A 24,521-nucleotide genomic window follows, 5' to 3' on the forward strand; every position below is an offset into this window, starting at 1 on the left:
TTTCATTAATCAAGCAGCTACTGAGTAAAATGGATCTTGGCTTTAAAAGCTCCACCACAATTTTCACTGTGTTTTGTAGAGCAGAAATGTTTTTAGAGGCAGAGAACTGAGATTTAAACCTAAAGAGGAAATGCCCAGAAGATTCACACCATGGTGGGAAGACATTATTTATGAGGGAATTTGTATTTCTAAAAAATCCTAACCTTTCCTCTAGCTATGCATTATTTAGTTAGGAGAGCTGATATAAACAAATTTTTAAATAATCAAAAATCCCACCCTTCGGGGACAGTGTATCTTTAACAAGAATTACAGTATTAACCTGTAAAAATGCATTTCTGTTCTCAATAGTTGTGACCAAATTGTGAAATCTGCTTTTTTGTGACTCAGGAAAAAGCCACGGATGTACATGGAGACACTACACACTTCTTTTCATTTCAGTCACCAGAAGAGATGTTTTACTAAAATAAGTGCTTGTATTGGGCACTTTAGTAGAAAATAAAAACCTAGTAAGGTTTATTGATTTTTAATACAGAATATTAACATCCCTGAAACACATCAGCTTTCAGCACAATGAAGCCTGTGCCATTTTCCATGAGTATTGGGAATGGGGCTGGGCCTCCTCTTCTCCAGCTGCACACACTCCTGGAAGGCAGAGCTCTCCCCATGCAGGACCAGCAGAGAGCTGTTCCCTCTCTCTGGAGTTTTTCCAGGCTCTCTCAAGCACCCAGAGTTGGAGGGGGCACAGGCTGAGCCCCTTCCCTGCCCCTCAGCCCATGCAGGTGAGGTCAATCCCACACTGACCCCACCTGGGCTGACACTGCCACCTCTCCAAGAGCCAGGACAAACTGGGGCAGAATTACCATAAACTGGACTTAATGGAAACATTTTTCCAGAGGCAGGAGCTGGGTGTAAAGTTCAGCTCCACTAAAAGGCACTGGATGAAATGCAAGAAGCAGAACCCAGCTGCAGCATTTCCCTGGTCGCTGGGGTCTCCAGCACTGGCAGTTTCAAACCTGTGTGTTCTTACACTCCATGACCTCCAGCTGCAGGAATTTATATTTTTATTTATCTCCTTTATCGAGCATTTGACAGAACCAGTCACCATTATAATCTTCCCTTGTCTCTTCACAACATTTTTCCTACTTGATACGAAGTAGAAAATATTTTCCAAAAAAAAATCCCAACATAGGTTTGTAAAAAAGATTAGAGTATCATGTCACAGTACACAAATTCACTTCATCTCATTAAGATCTGCCTGACTGAATCCAGAGTTTATGCAGAAAAATAAATTGAAAAATTCTGTTTATTAATCCCTTCCACATGAGACTGCCACTCATTTGATAAGCACATGATGTTATCTTAATCTAACACAAGACAACAGTATTTCATACAAACACTACTGCCTTGGAAGTGTTTGCATTATCATTTTCCAACAGGAACTCTCTTCTCCTGCTTGGAAGGATCTTCTAACTTTATAAAGATGGTCACTGACACATCCCTTTTTGTCAGCTTCATCTTCTGAGAAGAAGTCCAGAGCAGATAATTCAAGTTTCTATCCCCATATTCACCTTCCTACAAATATTTCTGTTTAAACCATGCACTGATCCACGATCCCAAGTTCACAAACTCACATATGAATTTTCTGCTGTCCCTCAGAGTATTTTCCTCTTCACAAACAGCACATAAACTTGCATAGGCTCTGCTTATTTCTGCTTGGCAACACATGAAACTCAACACAAACCATCATTCAATTTCAAGGACAAAAACTTGCAAGCCATATTTTCATCAATGAGAGCCAGCTTTTATCATATTGCTAGGTTGGGTAGCTTGAGGATTCTTTCTTCCTTTAATGAAATGTTTTTAGATGAGCTCACATGAATTCTGCTCGTACCAAATGACCTGGTTCAGCTGTCACAGCCAGATAAACTGTACTGCTCTTGGTGAGAGTGACCATCACATCAGTCAGAGGGGAAAGCAAGAGATGAGTGCAGTGCAGGATTTTCCTGTGTCCTGCTGAACTCACATCTGGCATTTAGCTATTTCCTTATTACCTGTTATCCCACTTAACACCTTCTTTCCCAAGCCCAAGGCTTCTAAAATTCTTCTGAGGGTAACTTAACATCACAGGCATTGAGGGGGGGTTATTTCTTTATTCATGACCAGGAGTGACAATGGCCAAAGCCATCTTCTTTCCAGTATCTGGGCTTCCAGTGCCCTCAAATGCACCAGAACCTCTTCAAATCCCGTCTGCAAGTTTATCTACTTCAGGGGGTTCTTGCAGCATCTCCTCTTTGCAATTAAGTGTCCCAATGTAATGTGAGCATCAAGAGGTATGGGATGATGAAAAAGACAACATGCAGGAAAAAAAACAGGACAGTATCTTCTTACAGCTATCCTAATACACTTACCCTAATTCTGCTGCACACACTTCCACAGCATGATTCCAAAGAAACCCTCTCTGTGGAACTATACCAGGGAAAGATTTATTGCCAGTGCTCATGTACCCATCAAAATTATTTTATTCAGCTAACTTGAGCACTGCCCATTTTATCCCTTTTTTTACAGCTTCTCCAAATTCTATTTGGCTTCCTTTTCACTGCTGTCTTTCAGTGACTATTATAATATTATTAATTGCTCCAAGCACTGCAGACGTTGTTACAGCAACAAGCTCCATCACCGAGCTCACAGGATTAGCTGTGACAAAAAAAGCCTCATCATTTTTGAAATCTCATGAACAAGCATAGCAAAATCTGACTTAATACCTATGAAAGAAGCATTCCATGGATTATGGTAGCTGGTTAAAGATTTCCTTCCTTTTATCAAAGTCTCTCAAAGAATTTGGGAATCTCTGTGTGGAAAGGCAAGTTCTGCAATCAAACATGAAACACCCCCAGACCCCCTGAGCAAAAATGCATACCTGCCATTTCAGCTTTGAAGAACTGGATGAGGGACTGGGTGAAAGAAAGAATCCATTTATCCATGATGTTATTGCTCTCCTTAACTGTGTTCTCATTGTAAAGGAATTCTCTTCCCTCATCCTATCATCAAAACACAAAGCACATTTCCAAGACATCAGGGTATATAATCAAACCTCTATATCCAATTACCTGTCAGCTACCACTATTTTGGCATCTTCCCTGAGTTACACTGGTTTCCTACCAGCAAATATTAAATTCCAGACACAGGTATGTAAGAGAAGGAGCTGTGGAAAACCTGTCTCACTGCTGCCTCACCACCACCTTCAACTGCAAAGGAGGCTGGTGATTTGGGCCTGTTAAAGCAGATAAAAAGCAGTACCAATCCTTTTCCCAGCCTCCAGACACAGAGTAGGATCCCTGAATTTCCACAGCTCCTTCATCCAGGAGGGTCTGAGGCATTTCTAAGGAATTCACGATGCAGATGGATTCTATTTGGAGAGCAGGCCTAGTAACAAGAGCATTACTTTTTTAAGAACATGGGACAATCTCAACACATTAAAACACAGATGAATGTAGCAACCTGAAAAAATAGGTGGCATTTTTAGCATCCAACATGCACACAATGCATTTTTGCTGCTTTCCAGAGCACTGATGTTTGCTGCCATCTGAAAAATGGCATCACTTTGCTGCTTCTGCAGGGCCTTGCAAGCAAGACCATGTATGACTCTTTCCCACGTTCTTACAACATGTTGGAAACAGGTTTTGGGTGGTTTTTTTTTTTTTTTTTTTTTCATTTACAAAAAGTATTTAACAGCTGGTTTTAAAAGCCTTTAGACTTTCCCTTCCCTCAGAGTCCAGATGAAAAACTCTTTTTGGATTATTAAACCCAGACACTACAGATCCACTTTCCCAGTAGAAAGAAGATTCATAGGAAAGAAATGCAGAAGATGAACAATCCCAGTGTGAGGTCAGCAGTCATTAACCAACTACAATTAAAGGGGGAATTACAGTAAGCATTAAATCATTATTATACCTGATCCAGGACACTGGGATTTTACTTCCTCTCTTGCAGGAAGCAGAACACAATGAAGAAGTTGCTTAAACCTGAGCATGAAATCTAATTTAAGCATTATCACATCCAATGGCACATTCTTTTAACTAATATGGTGCAGAGGAAGGATTTCACGATTTAGAAAGAAAAAATACATCTGCTGAATTACCAAATCTATCTCCTTAAGCACCTGGATTTTCCACTGGGGTCTTCCATCCCCAGCTGAGCTGACACTGCAAGATTCAATGGGATCACAGCAAAAAGCTATAAAGTTCACTTTAGACAATTCAAAGGTCACACAAGATAAACAAGTGTAGTCTGAGGCTAACATCTAAGTTTGTCTGATGAATGCTGTCTAGGGATCCTAAAAAAAAGGACTTGTTGAATATCAGTATCTGGAGTTAGCAAACTTTCTTCCCCAAAGAGGTTGCTAAAATAGATTAACCCAATTGTTTAAGTCAGCTGTTTACTGTACTGATTTCTGAATTCAGCTGCCTTTAATGATTCAAATGGCAGCTCTCCACAGTGGCCAGGATGCAACTGCATTTGTACTACAAGGTTTGCACTTTTCATTTAGCTCCCATTCTCCCATAAAAGTCTGCACTAAACCTGCTGTCATTAATTTCAGCTGAAAGATTAAAATTGGTTTCAATAGAAACTATACAAAATACACATCAAATCTTCAATTTTAATGAAAAATTACTATAAGTAAGAAATTTTAATCTTGCTTTCACACTGAAAGTGTAGAAACTCCTGTCACTCATCCAGCATTTTTAGCAGACTTCAAATGTAATCTACAAGTCTAAAGCATTATTGCTTTTGTGATTTGCCTTTCTTTCCATTCCATTTCAGAATCTTTTTTCTAAGTTGCATTTAAATATAACTTTTTAAAAAATTACTGTCATGTTACAGAAGACAATCTCCTTGCTGTGGCTAATGTATTCAGGACTGAGTATTCCCAAGTTAAGCATTTTAATGCAGATTCATAATTAAAGTTCCTGTAAATGAGTTAGCTCAAGAAACTGTCACAGCAGCCACTACTGCAAATAACTTTGCTGACTGATTTGCAGTTCGGCTCAGTGTGTGTGGTGCTGAGCACTGATCTCAGTGCAAAGGAACCTGCAGCCCAAGTGACAGATCCTTCTGGACAGGGGCTGTGCTGGCCTCACCACACAGAGGAACAGCAAAGAAAATGCAGCAGCACTAAGGCAGGATCAGTGGGAACTGCTGCCTCCACCCGCTCTGGAAACACTGCCAGGAAAACCCACCCAGGTTCAGCAGGGACATCTCAGAAGGATCCCCTCCAGCACACACGGCTTTAACTGGTGTTCCCAGGGGGTGAGAAGCAGCAGGTAATTGCTCAGTGTGCCCTGACCCCACAAACACCAGATCTGGAACTCCAATTTCACAAGTCTCAATGTAGCAGCAGCAACCCACAGATGTGAATAAAAGGGACTCAACAGCATTCTAATCTGAGAAATGAGAGCTGTCATGTCTTGGCAAGCCCTCACCTTCCTCTCCTCCTTTCTGTTTAATAAGTTTGGTCAAGAAGAGAAAGATGCAGGGGATTACAGCTTTATAAAGCACGGTGCAAACAGCAAATAACAAATAAGGAGCAAGTATAATATACAACCTGATCTAACTTAGACCAAGGAGGTAAGGATCAGATGACCTCCAGAATCCAGACCTCCCTTCCAATCTGAATTTCCCTGCAATGCTGATTCCCTTGAGCCCTGAAGAAGCAGCAAGTCCCTTGCCCTCAGCCCCCCAGAGCTGTACCTTGTGCTGCAGGATCTGAACGTTCTGCACCAGGAAGCGATAGGCATTGTACCAGGGCAGGAACACATCCTTCAGGATATCTCTCACCCCCTCCTCCTTAAACCTCAGGTTTTCTGCTCTTACCACGGGAGAATTGATCAGGTACAACCTGCAAAATAAGAGCACAATACTTCAAAGCTTAAAACTGCACATACTGATGGGGTTTCACAGGAAAAAATCCAAAGATGGCTGTATTGTAGGCGTGTAACAAACTGAACATAAAACCATTTACTAGTAGCTACTCCAGGAGCTTTTATGAGATGTTGCATACAGAATTTGAATTGAAATTTTCACTCTCTGTGCTAACACATGCTCAGATACCATCAGAGTACAAAACAAATAGAGATTGCATGGTTCATCTTTAGGATGGTATCTGTTGTTTTGGTAATATTTTGAATTCCTTAACCACTACCCAGTGTCTTTCCACTCAATCTTGTTCACCTCCTCAATTATGAAAAGCTTTGGCGGAACTAAGAAGCAAAACAAACCAGGCAAATCCAAGGGAAAGAGCAGAAATCAACATTTTCTGAAAGACAGTCCCAAAAGGTAACAAAGGATGTACCTCCTACCATACACATTGTATTATACCCAGAGGCAGCTCTGAGGGACCGAAGCAGAGGATCTAGGTGACACCAACTACTTATACAAGGGACAGAAACATCCCTCAGCTTCTTTGCTGTCTCTGAGTTAAAAAAGCAACCCTTATGCTTTATCCCACCTTCTCCCCCAAATAAACATTCCGTCTTCAGAAATAAACTGGAATCTATCAAGTTAACTCAAAGAGAAACAGGCCTTACTCAGGTATCAAAAAAACTTGAATACAAACTTGATTAAGATACACTTAATTTAATTTTCCAAATATGAAAACCAAACCAAATATTTTTTCATTTTAAAGATTGTGGCATCTTTCAATCTAAATTTATTAACCCATCTTCTCACATTTTTAACCTTTTAAAATCATGATTTTAAACTAATATAACTTTACAGGCACTTCCTTTAGAAGGCTTTAAAATCTTAATGGGGTTTGACACAGCACATTCAAGAATATCAGACCATAAATTCTTCAGGAGAGAGGGCTTCTTGCATTAAAACTAATAGATAAAAATAGGGCTGCCAGAGTAAACAGACAGTAATGCAGCACAGAAATGGGCTTTTTCAGTACGGTATTAAAACGAAACAAAGCAAAAAAATTTAAACGCAGATTCATTGAATGGCTTGGGTAGGAATGGACCCCAAAGATCGCCCAAATGAATTCATACCTGAATTCAAATTATAAACTTACAGAAGTGCAGAACAATTAATGGCAATGAACTAGTAAGTCCTAACTTACACTAAAATTTAGGTCTATCCTTAAAGCACACCTTCCTTCTACCACAATTATTATGTGCCACAGTTTGGTGGTGGTTTAGTATTGTTTTTTGGGGGGTTTTGTTTGTTTTAATAAAGCAGCCCTACCCTGCCTTACAATATGTAAATGTTACAAGAAGAGTAATTTCCTCAATGACTCCAATTCAAAGACACATTTATTATATGGACAGAGAAATAAAGCCCACAAGAAAACCAGAGTCCCATCAGTTTAGTTACAGCCATTCAGTTACCCACTGGGCAGAAAATACAACCTTCCTCAGATCAAGCCAGTGTTACTGAGTTTGCTGGCAATGCACAAGAAAAAAGTGAGTATCTCCTCTTCACCCCTGTGAACTAGCAGCTTGTTGCATTATTTCTTCTGCATTTGAAGACCAGGTTGAGAGGAGGATGTAACTCCTCCCTTCTAACAGCAATCCTCACCCCAGGACAGCGGAAAGCAAAGGCTGGAAATACCAGGACCAGCAAATTCTTTCTGACACAGCTCAGCTTGGACAGGTCGCCAGCCCAGGTCTCAGCAATATTGAAATGTAGCTGGTTTGGCCCTTCTCTAACAGATTTCACTCAGGATTCAAATTTCATGAAGCCTCAAGTTGGGTTGTTAAATTTACCGTGCTGTTATTTCTGCTGTTTGCCCTTTCTACTCAATTCCATATTCATTTCACCAACTTATATCTATATTTTCCACTGATCTATTTATCAAGCTACTGCTGAGAATACTTCAAAGCTGGAGTTAGAATATACATATATATTTGTGTACTGCAAAAGCTAAAGTAACTCTGCAGGGAAACAGTGCCAAGGAAAAAACCTCAGTTGTAGCTTTTGCTATAAACAGAGAACATCAAGCACCTCAGAAAAGGCAGAGAACTGAATTGCAGAGCTCCTTCCAGAAATGAGCCCAAGCTGCAATGCTTTTTTACTCTCTGTGTGGGTGTAAGTATAAATAAATGTGACATTAAAGAATGAGTACACTGGCAGAAAAATGAATTAGCTTCTTAGAAATTAAAAAAAAAAAAGCACGAATAATGGAAGTGTAACTTCTGGTGTTTGAGATTTTTTTGGTTTGTTTATAAAAAAAGGTAGGTTTTTTTTTCAACAGAAACATCACCTGTGATTTAAAAATCTTCAGTATGAGTAACTCCAACCCTTTTCACTCTTATTGCAGCTACCAACTCAGTGCTACCCTGTTTATTTGTAAAGAGCAACCTTGATTAAATGCAAGAACTCCACCCATCTCTCCATTGTAAACATGCACTAACTCTTTCAAATGCTGCAGCTTGTAACAATTAGAACTTCACATTGATTCTGTTAAATTATCTAGAAGCAACAACCATCTTCCCCAAATAAACATTCAGCTTCCATTCAGCCCATCAGTTCTGTGTGCAGCTGTAACACACAATGTGTGAGTGTTGCAGGGTTTCTTATATACACAAGAATTACAGGGCTCTAGAGAAATGCCCAAGTACTTAATTCCTGCAGTTATTAAAATGTCTTTTATGTACCTTTACCTCGAGGTACACCTGATGCATGCAGTCAGTGCACCAAGCCAGAGTACCAAGTGCCTGTGTAATTACTTCATGTGTTCCTGTAATTTTAATGAACCACTTGAACTGTGTTTAATCTCTGTTTGACCAGGACAATTTATCTACACACATTAGGCTGCTCCACTTCTGCTCTTCTGATGCCACCACTATTAGGTGCAAATGATGAACTTACATCCACAAAACCAGAAAATGTATAGTGCAAACAGAAAACAAATGTTTTGTGCATTATGCACAGACCCTTCTCTAAGCCAATGATTTAACAGGGACCTTGTAGTGTTGTTATCAAATATTTTATTCCCATTTTTCACTGGCTCAGCTCAGACTATCAGTGCTGGAAGAAGGAGATTCCCTTGGGCTTTAGGGAGGGAGATGTGCACTGCATCTATTGCCACTTTTTAGAGTCATCCACTCTTGCAGCTACTTCTGTCACAGTGGTCTAGAACCTTCCAAAATTAACTTTCTTCCTGCTGCTGACTGTCAAACCCCCCCAGGCAGCTTCTTGGTATGGATCTGCCATGAGCAGGGAGCCAACACATCCCACAGAACATTCACCAGAGAAACCCTACCTGAGTGCATCAGCTCCGTAACTGTTCACAATGTGCATCGGATCGGGGTAATTCTTCTTCCTTTTGCTCATTTTTTGGCCATCACTAGAAAATATCATAATGTAGGCATCAATTCCCAGAACTCTAACACTTTTAACACTTATTTTAATGGATAAAGAAAAAAGACCCTTCAAATCCAGCTCAATTTTTCTGTCCTAGTATGTTCCTGGTGGCACAGATGTAATTCTATGTAACTATATATTAGCACATCGTTTCTGTAGGACTGTTGAACCTACAAGAACAACTGAAAAAACCCAAAACCCAACCCAAGAGGCTCCCAAGTTACAAATCTAAGCAGGAAATCTGTCCTTCCTCCCAAGCTGAAGAAAGATGCACTTGTTTTGAATTGATCCCTCCCACCCACTGGCTAAGCTTCATTCAAAAATAAAGGGAAACAAATATAATTAACTTTAAATTACATCTAAAACTACATGCATCATCACCTTTACCCTGCATAACAGGTATAATTTCTTTCCTATTCTTGTTATTCATTTTCTCTCTCCAAGAAGGACTAACCCTGCTGGAAAGAACCCAGTGCAGCAGATGCTGGGATGTGTGAGCCTCTCACTCTCAGATGCTCTTATCTCCTGCAGCACAGATATCACTCTGGCAAGTCTTAACAGCTCCAAAGTCCATTTCACATTCCATTTACAATTTGCAGGTCTTATCTGAAACATTCTTTGACAAAAAAAACCTGCTCAGGAAGGAGCTGATTGACACCAACCTGGCAAGGACAAGGCCATTCACAATGACATTCTTGAAAGGAGGCCTCCCAAAAAGAGCAGTGGACAGCACCAGCAAAGTGTAGAACCTGAAACAAGAGACAACACAAATGTGACTTTATAAATACACCAAGCTAAAGCCTGCATGTCTTCATTACAAAATAAATGTTTCATTATGTTGCTTTCCTCCAGAAACGATAAATTCTAAGTCTGGGGAACATTTATGTGGCAAAGAGTCAGAAGAGGAGCTTATGGAAAGTAGATCTTCCTATTTGAAGGAATGCTGTTTGCTCAGCTGGGATCTACTAGTCCAGGAAGGCAGAACAATTCTAATAGCGAGGCATTAGGAAGATCATGAGGAAGAAAACTGAAGCATTTTCCCTCTTTAGTCAAAAAAAGGGAATTCTGCCCCTGAACAAGTTTCCTGTTTCCTCACTGCAAACCTGTGAGCTCAAGATCAGTCAGGACCAAGCAGAGCACTCAGGACCAGCATACTTGTGTGTGCTTGTGTGTTTATTGTGTGTTCTTCAGCCTGACGGACAATGGAACATAGTATAAAAGCATAAAAGCAAGTTACCAAAAATGGGAGAAGCCTCCTTCCAATCGTGCCAAAGGTTTGACTGGAAGGAGCTTGTGGTTGCCTGCTTTAATCAGCCATCACTAGGAAATAAGAGAATGTTCCCACAACAAAGGGCAGCAGTGGTTCCTGCCCATTCTATTTGCTGTGTTTACAATCACTCCATAAACTTGGACACTCTGGAAATCAGTGCCGGAGCAAGCACAGGCACCTATTGTTCACAGGCTGATATATGATTATATCTGGGAAATTAAGTGGAAGTACAGGATGATGTGATAATTTCACACTCAGGAGCCAGAGCCTTCACCAAAGGAGGGCTGTGTGAGCTGCTGGAACTGCACTGTTGGTAATTACTTTTAAGAAAGTAACTGGAGGGTGGGCCACAGCTTTCCTGGTTCAAAACAGGCATCACACTGACAACTGCTTAGCAACCTTCAAAGAGAAGGTGATTATAAAAAAGCTATAATAAGGCACAGGAGGTTATGTCTCAGAACTAGGTATTTGCATGAAGATTTAGTGGAGAAACACTTCATGGGGGGGAGGGGGGGAATCCATCTGTATGTTCCAAAGTTGCTTTTATTAAAAAGCAGCCTATAATTGCAAAAGCATTATTCTGACACGTGAGGGTCCTCTGCAGAGGTTGCTCTGTGCATTTATTAAGTGACTTCCATGACAACTCTGATGTTTATCTCAGACAGGCCCCTAACTCTCAAAATCACCTCAAGTCACACTGCAGGATGCAAATTCTCTTTATTAAACTGCAGTTTAATTTCATGAATTTTAACCAATACTCCTCCACCTGCACACAAACATTTGCATTCAAAATCTCTGTCTTGATTTTTAACTTTCTTAAGAAAACCCCAAAACACAAATATTTGCCTATTTACTCAGGTGACTGACACCTCAAGCCTACAGGGCTGAAAGTTCATTACAAACACAGCAGTTTTTCCTCTGTACTTACTAAAAAGTTCTTCACTGACAAACTCCCAGCAGTTTCTGCAAACTGGTATCAACTTCTCCTATTAGAGCACCTGAATTTGCAGGTAGAAAGCACAAAGCAGAACCAACTAGGAGAAATTTCAATGTTCTTTAGAAATTCCTAATTCCCTGTATTAGGCAAGTTGTACAGACAGAGAGTGGGCACTAAAAAAAAGGATCCAAGGATACATCATAAATTTTATGTTCAAATTATCAAACCCAAAGAGCCTCAGCACAAGGTGCCTTAGTTGATGACAGCTACAAGACTGTCTCTGAAAACCTGTGATCCACATATTCTGATGGAACTCTTCTGATTCTTCCTCAGGTTGTGCTTTAAAATTCACCTCATTCGCTCTGAATATTTTAAAGCAGTGTCTTTTTTTGTCTGCACCTTATTTTTGAAATATCTTGTCCACAGACACATTTGTTTCCTGAAAACTTCCTCAATTTCTCTGCTGCTTCACCTTCCATTCACCAAATCTCAGACTGTTCCTAGGTATGTCCTTGCAGATAAATACCTGTCACTCAACCAACAGCAAAAGAGCCGTAACAGGGACAGAAATTCACTCCTCTGCTCTACTTTCCACCAAGGAGAAAACAGAGAGGGAATCTTTTCTCTATTTTTTCTTGAACATCTGTGGGTAAATTCATGATCCTGTGGTTCATGCCAAAACCTCCAGCTGGGAATTCCTTGTGGGCCACCACATTCTGACCATGAGCACAAATCTTGCTACATTTCCCTACACAGAGGCAGAGCCTTTCCTACCACTCTGCCTGGACTGCCAGTCTTGCAACCCAGCCACTCTAAGATTCTGTCCTGTGGCTTTAACAAATATAATTCAGCTGTTTCTCTATACATGCAGAAAAGTCATCAAAAATATCACTTTCCTGGACAATCACCTTTGTCACATTAATTTTCCCCTTGTCTCCCATGATTTTTTTCTCCTCTTCTGTGGAATGAAGCAGAAGCCACCAGACCTGCACCTCCTGAGCCTTTCCCCACCTCCCAGTCCTCACTTCACAGCAGCTGCAGTCTCTGACCTGACACAAAACCAATCTCCATTCTCAATCTTCACACTCTGTACAGGATGTGCCAAATACAAATCACATCCTGTGCTCCCAGCACTTCAGAACTCACCTGCTCATTGTTCTCTTAGACCTCACATCTTAATTCCTTCTGTCTCTCACAAATCAGAAGTGCTCTACTACAAATCACTCAACACTTGCTGGTAGCAAAGCCCCAGCTCATTAAAAACCTGGGAGAGGTGGGAGCAGCAGGAACTGAGGCAGGTGTTTTGATTTCCCACCACAAACATGTGAAACACACCTGGCTCTGGGTAGGAGTCCCAGGAACTCTTATAGTGATGTTAAGAAATAAAAAAGCAATCTGCCCCAGACTGAAAAGGGAAAGCCTCCTCTTGCACCCTGACTATGGCACACAAGTCTGAGGGCTCACACCAAATGTCTTCATCCTGAGTTCTTCCATTAAAAAAGAAAAAAAAATTTCTATTTTTTCTGTTTTCTAATTTTTTTACAGATAAAAAGAATAAAGAGGAAAAATTAAGTTTTTAATTCTCATTTTGCTACCCAACAGTATTTGACTGTATACTAAGATATTAGATAATTTTTTGCATCACAGTTAAGGGGTTGAAAAATGAAGACATTTCACTACAATCATGAAATTTAGTTGTATTTGGCATCCTGCCTGCTTTGCTTGCTTAGTTTGTTGGGGGGGGGGTAGAGAAGTGGGTAAAGGGAAGTGCCAAGTGTATTCCAGAGGAATTTATTTAGCTCTAATACCTCAAGTTACTGGATGGAAAAGTTCTGCTTGGACACAGTCAAACTCACCAATCCAGAAAACACAAAAATTCATCTTAATCTGTCAATTTTCACAGTCAACCTCAAGCTTCAGACATGGACTAAACACTTTGCAATGCTAGAACTAAAGCTATGTAGGCATACAAGTATGTATGAGAACATTAACCACAGAAAATCAGACAAAATTTTTCACCAATGATTGAAAAGGATTTATCCAGAGTGAAAGAAGCAGATGCAGTTTACAGCTAAAAACTTTGACTTTTTTGTAAAATATATACTCTAAACAACATAAGGTTTGATTTAATTTTTTTCTGCGCTCACATAAACCCAAAATTCAAATTTAATCTTGGGGTAAAACTTATCAGGCTATACATTGGCTTCAAATCCTCAACACACAGACTTCCATTTCAACTGACTCACCTGCAGCTCTGTTATCATTCAGCTGTTGAGGTTACCTGGCCAAAACTGTGCCCTCTTACCTAATGATGTCTTCCATAAAAGCTGGGAAGTTTTCTTGCTGATATTGTATTTCTACAACAACTTTTTTTTTGTCACCAAGCTTTAGACTACCTTGTGTTTTAGTTTAAAAAATGAATTATACGCTTACCTGTACAGAAACAATCAAGTTATCTGTACAGCATTAAAGATATGAAAGTATTGAAGTAAATTCATTAAAAAATGCTGTTAAATAAATAAATTAATTATTAAAGTAGATAGCAAAGCATTGAAATATTACACATAGGGCAATAACCTGGTGTCTCAGGTTTAGCTGGGTGTGTATTCAATTACTATCAGTTAAAGGTGGGGTAGTTATCCTCTGCTCATTGGGCAGTTTTCTTTATCTCTCCCACAACCCATCCTCCCTCCAGGAGATCTCTTCTGTCCATGGCCAGTGAGTGTCCCTGCATGGCTGAGAAAATTCCATCATCCATGGGGAGAGGCTCTGCCCAGGGGGAGGAGCCAAGCATTCCTACCTGGATACAATCTGAGATTTAGGAACCCCACAGCAGCCTTTTCCCACTGCATTCCCAGAGGAGCAGCTTTCTTCCCCACTGCATTCCCAGAGGAAGCCCAGGCCCATCCCCAGCAGCCCTGGAGCTTCGGAGGAAAACTCCAGCCTTGTGCAGGATCCCTGCTCCAGCAGAAGCACAGCTGGCACTGCAGGAGGGCTGAGCCACCATGGGATGGGACTGCTGCCACCCCCCTGACCCACAGGCTGCCAGGGCCTGCTCTGACGCTGTCAGTGGGTTGTTTTCTGGTTTTTGTACTATTGCATTTGTATTTTTTTATTTTCCTAATTAATTTTTTTAATTTTTATTAGTTTTTTTAAATTTTCCTAATTATTCCTACTCCCATATCTTTGCCTGAGAGCCCCTTAATTTAAAAATTATAATAATTCGGAGGAAGGGGGTTCACATTTTCATTTCAGGGAACAGACAGCTGTCTTTTCAAACCAAGACACCTGACATAATAAATGGCAGGAAGTTACCATCCTCGAGTCTGGTCGATGCCCTCGGCGATGAAGTCGGCAGGGAAGGCGTCCTCGAGCTCCCTCCTGTTCTCGAAGGGGTAGTGCACCTGGGCGTAGGGCATGCTGCCGCTCTCGAACCAGCAGTCAAACACCTCAGGCACGCGGCGCAGCGCGCCCTTCCCGCAGCGCGACGGGATGCTCAGCTGGTCAATGCTGCGGCACAAGCACCCGCGTGAGAAACGGCCGCTCGCTTTCAAAATTCTAAAGGTTCATTTAATCTTAACAAAGGACTAAGTAAGGAAAAGATTTTTCACCGAAAGAATAATAAAATACTGGAATTGTCTTCCCAGGGAGGTGGTAGAATCACCATCTCTGGATGTGTTTAAAAAAAGACTGGACATGGCACTTGGTGCTGTAGTCTAGTTGAGGTGTTAGGGCATAGGTTGGACTGGATGATCCTAGAGGTCTCTTCCAACCTCATTATTCTCTGATTCTGTGTAAAACAGGCCTGGGAGCGGCCCTCGTGGCTGGCTCCTCTTCGAGATGGATACTTTGTCTTTTATCCCCCTTGGGGGTTGCATCAGCCACCCCTGGCCCCTCCCAAAATCTGTCAGTCAGCTCTCCTTTACCATTTATAGGTGGAGATTGCTTTCTTGTAACTTGACTGGAGATCAGGTGTTGCCGTGCCACACCCCCCCAGCAACAAGCTTTTCCATTCCCAACTGCCCCATGGAAGGGGCACAGGTGCACACCCTTCTACCTGTCCCAGACAACCCAGGCTGTCTGATGGCAGCAATATGGGGGGGAAGGGAACTATGAGAAGAACAGAGGACATCTAAACTATAATAACATAACTATACATCACTAAAGCTTTTCTTAATATTCACACAATATTCATCCCTTAATTGCGAGAGCCCATTATCTCATTATCCTTCTATGACACCCAGCAACCCCCAAGAAAACCAAGCTAGGAGAAGTTCATGTCATGCTGATATATTAGGATGACAGCAGTTTTGGCTTTCATTTGAATGACTTTTCAAAAAGGTCCTTCAAAGTGTTTCCTTTGACAATCCCTGTAATTTTTGTATTAAGATTGTTCAACAAGTGTTTTTCAACAGAAAAAAAGAAAATTTGCATGTGTTAATTACAAGTCCTGTTTCAACTTTTCTATTCCCTAAATCTGTTTCCCAGGGTTTGGGCAAAAAAAACCCAAGGTTTTTTTATGTCTGCCTATCTAATTCTAATAGCCAGTGGAGAGTCTCTGTGACCCACCTTTCTCGATGCAGATCTGTCACTTTCACTCCAGACAGCTCCTCCAGTTCTGCCATTGAACCAACACACACCACCTGTAGGACAAATCAGAGAAATTTAGCCAGTTATTTGTACACAGCAGCTATTTTTTTTTCATGTCAGACAGGAGACTTGCAATATCTCTTGTAGTAGTTGACAGAGCTGAAAAAAAACAATAAAAATTTTGTACAAGGGTCTCCTTCCTCAAATGATGTTAAAGACCACTGCCCTGATTTAATACAATTCATGTTACAGGAACTGAAGACTTGGAAGCAACAGCATCTTGGCAGGTTATCAAAAAAATGTGGGATTTTGGGGATGGAGGGGGCTTCTCCAAACCAGACACAACCAAAAACCTCTGAAAAGTCTGACTTTTGAAACTCTGAAATGACTGAGTTTTACACAAACAGGAGTTTCATATCCCAGGTTTTCCCCTTAAAGTAAGCAGCTCATTATCCATAAGTGTTCCATCCCAGGTAGACGAAACTGTACAAGTGAAGAAAGTGTCACATCTACCAAAGGGGTTGCTAAGAAAGACTTTTCTTGGTTTTGTTGCATCAACACACTATTAAGAAAAATGCTGATTTCCACACCAGACTTGCACTGACATCATGAAACAATGATTCTGAAAAAACTGTATGAGAAAGGAGAAAAGCAAAGCTTTCTTTCCTTTAGGTTTTACTCAAATTGAGCCTTCCCAGAGCCCTGTGGCCTCTCTCATCTGGCAGGACTCATGAGCCACAAGCTGCAGTACAGGCCTGGATTTTGGAGACGCTGTCCCACATGCCATCCTTCCCATTTAGACTTGCCATAGGAAAACCCCAGGGTATGACAGATCTGACAGGGAAGGAGTTAAATGTGGCACCATAAAGAAGCTGTAAATAGGCCAGACGTTTTTCACATGAAATAACTTCTTAAGTTGCTCTTAAGATACAAAAAATCAGAGCACTGCTCAATTCCTTCAGCTGGTCTTAAACATATGCATATGTATACACATGGAAACTGTGACTAACTGAAAGGTTTTGGTGTATTTAATTCCAAAAAATGTCATGAATTACAGAAAAGACAGAAACTCAGTCTGATTTGGGTTTTAAGACATGATTTTCCCAGTCTGATTCAAGTGCTGATCTGCATTACTAATTACCATTTGCTATTGTTAAAGTACTTTGGAAATGTGATGTTTTCATTGCTTATCTGTATTTTTTTTTTCTGTAGGAAGAGAGGCAGGACAATGATTCCACTAGCAAGGTACAAGAGCCTGCAGAATGCACACAAACTACACCAGGGGACTGATCCCAGGTAAAAATACATCTTCATCAACAAACTATTTTTAACCCAGATCTGTTCTTCATTCATGCAGCCCCATAAGTAAACACACAGGCTCAAGTGAGCAGCAGCAGGTGATTAGTTCAGCACTGCTGGAGGAAGAAAAGGTATTAACAGATAAATGGGTAAAAAATGCCCTTGGATACCAATTACTTCACCTTTACTAACCTTTGTATTTGAATATACTTTCACACTAAGCTCTGGGAGAAAAGCTGCTCATTATTTGGTGCTTTTTGAACAAGTACTTCAATGCTAAAGCAAAATTCTGAATATTGATGCAGAACTGCACCCAGAAATCACTCATGGAAAAATAAACCTGAGTTCAGATGAAAAATCCACCAACCCCCAGGGTAACACAGATTTCCCCCACCGAGTAAGACTGCTTCTGTCCAAGGCGGAAGGAAGGAGCTCCTCTGTCCCAAGGGGAGCTCATTAGATACTGAAAGGCAAGAGGAGAAAGCAGCAAACAGATGCTAATCAAATTCCATCCCTCATTAGGCCGCACCCCCTCGTTTCTGCAAGGAGCACACACAGGCCGATGCTCCCCAATTAAAGCTCCTGCTCTGGCTACATCCCTTCAGGAGCCATGGCTGCCCCAACAGCCCGGGCCCTCCCTCTCCTCTACCTACCAGGCATTTGCTCCTCCTCCATTTTATGGTTCACATCAGCTACAAAAGCAGCTCTACCAACATCTAACAGCAGCTCAGACTGCAGCAGATGGGCTGCGTCAGCACGTCCAAGACCTAACGTGAAAGCACAGGTCAAGGTTAACCCCTGCTAACAAAATGAACGTTAGATCCAGGATTATCCATGTCCAGAGGAGCACAAATCCATCCAGCAGCAGTCCTGGATCTCAACGTTCCTGTGGCACAGCCCTGCAGTCCCTGCTAGATAAAAATGTTTGTTTTTGTGGGTTTGCCATTTCAGCTCAGCCCAGTAGCACAGCTGAGGAGCAAGGAGTGCCCACAGAAAGCCCACACAGTGTCAGAGAGATGGCTGGGATCTCCACAAAGCATCTCATGAATATTAAGCAGGAGAAGAAATCACTGCTACAGTCAGCCAGAAGTGGCCCAGAAATGCACCTGGAGACGTCTCCTCACCCTCAGGAGACAGAGCCAGAGCCCTCTCCTTCTGCTGGGCAAGACTGAGGGCACCCAGCCCAGGGCAGGGTTACCATGGGTGACAAGCCAGGAAATGATCAGGGAACTTCCACAACATCACTGAACAGTGAACACTATAATTTGTATGCAAGTCCTATAAAATGAGCCCATATCTGCTTTACCAACTTGGGTGTTATATTAAAAAAATTTATTATCTAATCCAAATGAGATGTGTTCCTCCACTGAGGAAATCGTTGGAATTTGAAAGCTTAAAATGATAAACTGTCTGCAAAAATGTGGCAATAAACACAAGCTTCAAAATTTAACTTCCATTATGTGTCTCTACCTGATAATTATGCTAAAAGAAAACTAAAATAAAACTGTGCAAAACCAGTTATTGATCTATAATAAAATTCACTTTAATACCAATTAATTCACCTTACTGTATATTAAATAAGGAAATGTTATTACTTCTCCAGGATTTAATATGCAAAGCATAACTGCATGCAACAAAGTGTTCTTCTGAGAGCAAGGCATGAAGAAGCTGCTGTGCAATCCCACACCAGGCTGCAGTAACACTGGAGTCAGGGAATTCTGAGGGAATATCATTACTGAGAGAGCAGATGTCACCTAGGCTTTAAGTTCCACATCTGTTCCAGCCCTATTTGTTTTTCAAGCCATATCTCACACACACAAAAAGAGAGAATAATAAAAAAAAAACCTAACTTGAAATTTAGCTCAGTTCAGAAGCTGTACTCAGCTATTAAAGCACAATATTCAGACTCTGGAGCAAACAGAAATGTGTATCATCTATGGACAAAAATAATAAACCTGTTGGTATTTCCATCATTATTCAGAACACCGAGCCCTGAGGAATATTTGCAGCTCGTTTCAAAGGAAAGGTCAATCTTCCAAGTTAGACATCATTTTGTTATTAAAATCTAACAAATCAAACCTAGAAAAGCAAAAAAATCAGTACACACAGGAATACAGGTATGGGGAGACTGGACAGAAAATGAAATATTATTGGAGTCAAGGAGTGGAAGTAATGAAACCTTTACACAATCTTTTTCAGCTGTGGAATGAAATACTCAGCCACAACACTGAAAGCCTTTTTATTACCTAACAGAAACTGTTACATCAAACAAGGGACTTAGCAATGTTGGATGAATGTGGAAAAAAGTGTGTATAAATTGTCAGTCCTCAAACTAAACTGTTATATGAGAGACAGAAGCACTTGGTTTGTCAGTAATTTACAAACACACCCACAGCACAAATAGAATCCAAATGCCAAGGCTTTCTTAGATACTTAAAACCTAATTGCAGGAGTAGCTCCCTCCCTCTGCCAATATCTCCCTGCCTACCAAGATCCCCAGTGAAGAGGAAATAAAAAATGCTTTACGGTGCACATCTAAGCAATGGCAAGTTTAAGATCATAAAATAGTTCTCTAGCAGATGTTTTCCTACTCGAGGTCTTTCAGGTCTAAAATGAAGAGTAAAACTTTTTCAAATCAAGAGAGAGAAAAATAAAGGCTTGGGATGTTGCCATCAGTATTGACCTTCCGTGGACACCCTGACACTGATTACCATTTCCTACTTCTAGCATGAGGGAAGCTTTTCATGTGTATCTAATGGAACTAACCCAATGCAATAAAAAACAAAACAAAACAAAACAAAAAGAAGGAACATACCACATTAAAAAAGCTCCAAGCCCACTTTATCTTCAGAAAGAGTTTTAAAACCATCAAAATCGTGTTAAGTGTTCACTTGTGCCCTCTACATTAGGCTACCAATGCAGGGTACCTTACAACTTAACAAAGCTCATTTCTAACACTACAATTATACATTTTCATCATTCCACTAGATTCATATTTTTACAGTCTGCTACATTCACATTTGTGGCACTACAAATACGTATCTTCACTGTTCTGCTGTGGTGGCCTTGTTTTTATGCCTTCAGCAACTCTTTTGGCTTGAACTAACCAACCACCAGAATATCAAAAGCAGACTTAAAGGAGTTATTAAAAAAAAATCTCCTCCTTGCCATTTTCTCACTGCATTTATTGTTTCCTTTAGATTTGCCATCACTGCAAATTCTTCTGGGAAAGACAAGATTAATTTTCATGTAAAAACCAAGAAAAACTGCTTGCAGTTCTCAAGCACAAGCAAAGAATACCTGTACAGGCACACAAATGCACCCATAAATATGCACAGATCTATCACCTATTACACACATATAGATGGGTTACACAGATATGCTGTTACAATATGTAAACAGGACTTCAGCCTGCAGCAGCCAAAGAAACACCAAAATAAGCAAACAACAAGTACAGGCAGGGGTTTTGCCAGCTGGAAGCTTTCATGTTCCTCACTCACCTCTTCCAAATCCTCGCTGACCCACAGAGGGATGGGGGTGCCCCAGTAGCGGTTCCGAGAGATGGCCCAGTCTCGAGCGTCCTTCAGCCAGTTCCCAAAGCGCTTCTCCCGCACGAAATCTGGAACCCTGGGCCAAAAAAACCAACAGCATTCATGTATCACTAGGTTCCACTTGTAAGAAACCTAGTAAGAATTGGTTATATTTGATTTTATCCACCAAAGCAGTTCATTTGAGCTTTGATTGACTTGGAGCACGTTCGTGTTACAGCACTGGCTGCTGCAAGGCCTGTGGAGGTGCTGCCAAAAAACACAACACTGCCTTCTTCTGATCTCAGGGAAGCTGCAGAAATGAAAAACACCATCTTTATTTTACCATAAAGGAACTCAGGAAAACATGTGCAACATAAAATAGATTCATTAGGGATGAAACAATGGCTGAAGTCCTCAGGAGAGTCCAGCACTGGAGGATTATGGCTAAGGGTGATCACAACACTACAGTTAAATTACATACAGAAAAAGGAACAGCCACTGATTTTGAGGTTGAAAGAAATTCCCATGATTGAAAAGCCTGGAGCAATAGCATCAAAAGGCACCTTGGATTACATGTGGGCATCCAGGTACATGCACATTAATCAGGTTGATAGATCATACAAAAAATCCTTTCCAAGCTATTTATCATCTCACTTTGAATTACCCAATTAAGAAACAAAACACACCCCCAACCACAGAACCCTATCAATGCTTGCTAAAGCCTCATTTTGAGCACTAATAGGTACTGAGGGATGTTAAAGACAAATTTTCATTGTATGAAAGTGTCTTGGAGCTCAAAGGTTAACGCCAGAACCCGATGCCCTTTCAGGTTCCTGGTTGTGCTAAGTGGCCTGGTGGTTTGATTAGAACCATTAGAACCCTTTTTTCCCAGGATGTAAACAAACAATTAACTATTCACCCAGTGATTATATGAAGATGAAGGAAAGCACTGGGTTTCACAGTCAACAGTACGCTCCCCTCATGCCTAAAGGTGCATTTCAAAATACCAAATTCAAATGAAACTCACAGAAAAAGCAACCTTAAGACAGTGTGAGACACACAGAAACTGTGAATGAGCAGCTCACGACAATAAAGCAGCTCTGGAACTGAGCTTTGAGCAACCCATGGCAGGTTTTGCAGGGTTTGTTTTTCCAGTCTAACTAAAAAGGTCCTTCCCAAAGTCTGAGCTGGATTAGGAGACCACAATTTCCAAAGGGGGAGCAGCCAAGCTACAAAGCACACAGGGTCTCTTCCATCTTTTCTTTCTGAAGCTCTTGGTCCTCTTGTCCAGTATTTCTTTTTAAAGAAGATTTTTAATCACAGATCAGTCCCAAGAGTAACAAAGATGAAAGGTTCCTTTAGAGGAAAAATTAAACGAAGGGATTCACAGGACACAGTGAGGTAGGATTTGGCCCAGTAGCAGGACATTTATGAAATATGTGAAGAAAAAAAAAAAAGGCAAACTATTGATGAAAATAAAAGCCACTCTCTTGTAAAAGTTTTACCCGTGATGAAGCCATGCAGAGATCTAAAGGCTTCTTGATGCCAGTGCTGTCTCAAGTGGATAAAAAGTACCCTTAAACGCCTCACTAAATATCAGCCTGAGGTTCCACAGCTTCCCTCGCTATTTCTGGAGTTACTTTCAGCTGCAAAGTTGTCTTCTGTAACACTTCTCGAACAAAAATCTAATATAAAAAAATTTTAAACAAACTCAGTGACTCATGTTTCACATGACATCTGTAGCCCTGCTTTGAAATTTAGAACGTATACAGGCTTTCCCAGTGTGGTTCAGCGTGGGACTCATTACTATTAACTTTCCCTGCTGACCTTAGGAGACCCTCTCTCCAAACACAAGTGGAAACTATACAAAGTTCATTAGCATTTGCCCAACATTCCACTAATGTGGAAAACTTCTCTTTACATCACTCCTAAACTAGTTTCCATTTTTCAGAAGTTGTTAGACACTGATTAGCTGAAATTATTAGTCCCATTTAACATAGCTAGAGGCTGAGACAATCCCCCAATGACATTAAAATGCTAAGAGTTTCAACTCTGCCTCCTCAAAACATGCCTGAAAAATTAATTTTATCCCCAAAGTGGACATTAACCACAAAAATGTATGCGGTATGATCTCTCTCTCTGAGCTATGAAAGCATATAATTTACCTCTTCTGGTAAAATTGTCTGACCCTGCTGCCAGTTTTCAGTGGAACATAAAACACAAACCACTTCATCTCCTCAAACCACATTTGCAACAATGATCTGTGGCTCTTTAGAGGTACAAGGCAGAAATAACACTGGCACAGCCATCAAGTCAAATAAAAGGAGCCTGTATCTCACACCCATTCTGAGCACATCACTCAGAGGAAGTGTTACTTAAAGCAGCAGGGTTTTGCCAGTGCAGAGATGCTGCCCATGGGTGCTGCCCAAGGGCTGACACAGCCTCCAGCTGGGATCAAGCTGGAAGAGGGATCTGCAGCAGGAACAGCCATGCCAGGCACTGCCCTTCAAGCCTGGAGCCCATTGCTTTTACTTACTCACACTAGATTTCGCTCCAGATAGCTCAGCTTAACACTTACCTACATATCACGAGGGAAAAAAATAAAATCAGAGGCACCTTCTACTCAAATATTTGATTAGGCTGGGAAAAAAAAAAAAAGAGTATTCTCAACGATGTTGTTATTAACACCTGATCTTTATTTACACCAATTCCAGGTTAGGGCTCTTACAGAGCTTTTCGGGTTCTTTTTATCCTACTCTTAGATATTTTCTTGGTATATTTCTCCTTTTAAATTTCCATAAAGACATCATCTTGCCACAGGCATGTATTAGTTGAGGGAGTGTTTTTTTAGTCTTCCATCTACACAAAGCATCTGGAAGATAAATGAAAAGTCCTCTCCCATATGGCAGTGCACACATTTTTCATGTTTAACCCCATATCCATCACAAACCCCCTTCAGGCTGAAAGCACAAATCTCAGGTTCCTGCTGGTGACCACTGAGTTTGCAGTTGGGTGTGACCAGAGGGTGCCCAGTTCTGCCTGCTCAGACCCCCTGGACTGGCACTGGACACTTTCACATCTCAGAGAAGATCAAGCCCCAGCACCCAACAGCTCCATGAGGCTGCAAGTGAAAAATCAAAGCAGCCCCATCTCTCCCAAAGCCAATGAGCTGCAGCTCCTCAAACTGAGCTGTGAGAAACAAGTTTTTTTATTTCCCAGCTGTCCTACAATTTGTTTGACCTTCAAATTTCTCTGCAAAATGACACAGATAAGATTTCATACTTCTTTCACTGACATTTTGCAAGGTTAAGGAGACTGCTGCCTCAGCAGGTCAGGGAGCTCTTGATTCATGGGTGTGGGACAATTGCAATTTCTCCTCTTGGCACCCAGGACAGGGCACTAAATAAACTTCAGCATGCAGACACTACAGCAGTTGCAAAGTTCAGGGAACTGAACTCCCCAACACAAAGGAATAAATATTGTTTTGCCAAATCATAAATTAGGAAGATTCTGAATCAAAGTACGTCAATTT

General features: G+C 41.0%; 1 protein-coding gene across 4 annotated transcripts in view; it reads right to left on the bottom strand.

Annotated features, from left to right (window-relative positions):
• Nucleotides 1-24,521, bottom strand: part of IARS1 (isoleucyl-tRNA synthetase 1) — a 93,725-nt gene that overhangs the window by 25,991 nt on the left and 43,213 nt on the right. For all 4 annotated transcript variants that reach the window (XM_068201518.1, XM_068201519.1, XM_068201516.1 and 1 more), the window contains exons 15-21: nt 20,960-21,086; nt 16,140-16,213; nt 14,886-15,080; nt 10,026-10,112; nt 9,263-9,346; nt 5,749-5,896; nt 2,918-3,038 (exon numbers count right to left, since the gene is read on the bottom strand). In XM_068201518.1, coding sequence (XP_068057619.1) covers nt 2,918-3,038; nt 5,749-5,896; nt 9,263-9,346; nt 10,026-10,112; nt 14,886-15,080; nt 16,140-16,213; nt 20,960-21,086 — 836 coding nt within the window. The remainder of the gene's footprint in view (nt 1-2,917; nt 3,039-5,748; nt 5,897-9,262; nt 9,347-10,025; nt 10,113-14,885; nt 15,081-16,139; nt 16,214-20,959; nt 21,087-24,521) is intronic.

The sequence above is a fragment of the Anomalospiza imberbis genome, chromosome 11, assembly GCF_031753505.1.
Source record: "Anomalospiza imberbis isolate Cuckoo-Finch-1a 21T00152 chromosome 11, ASM3175350v1, whole genome shotgun sequence".
NCBI classification, from domain to species: Eukaryota; Metazoa; Chordata; class Aves; order Passeriformes; family Viduidae; genus Anomalospiza; species Anomalospiza imberbis.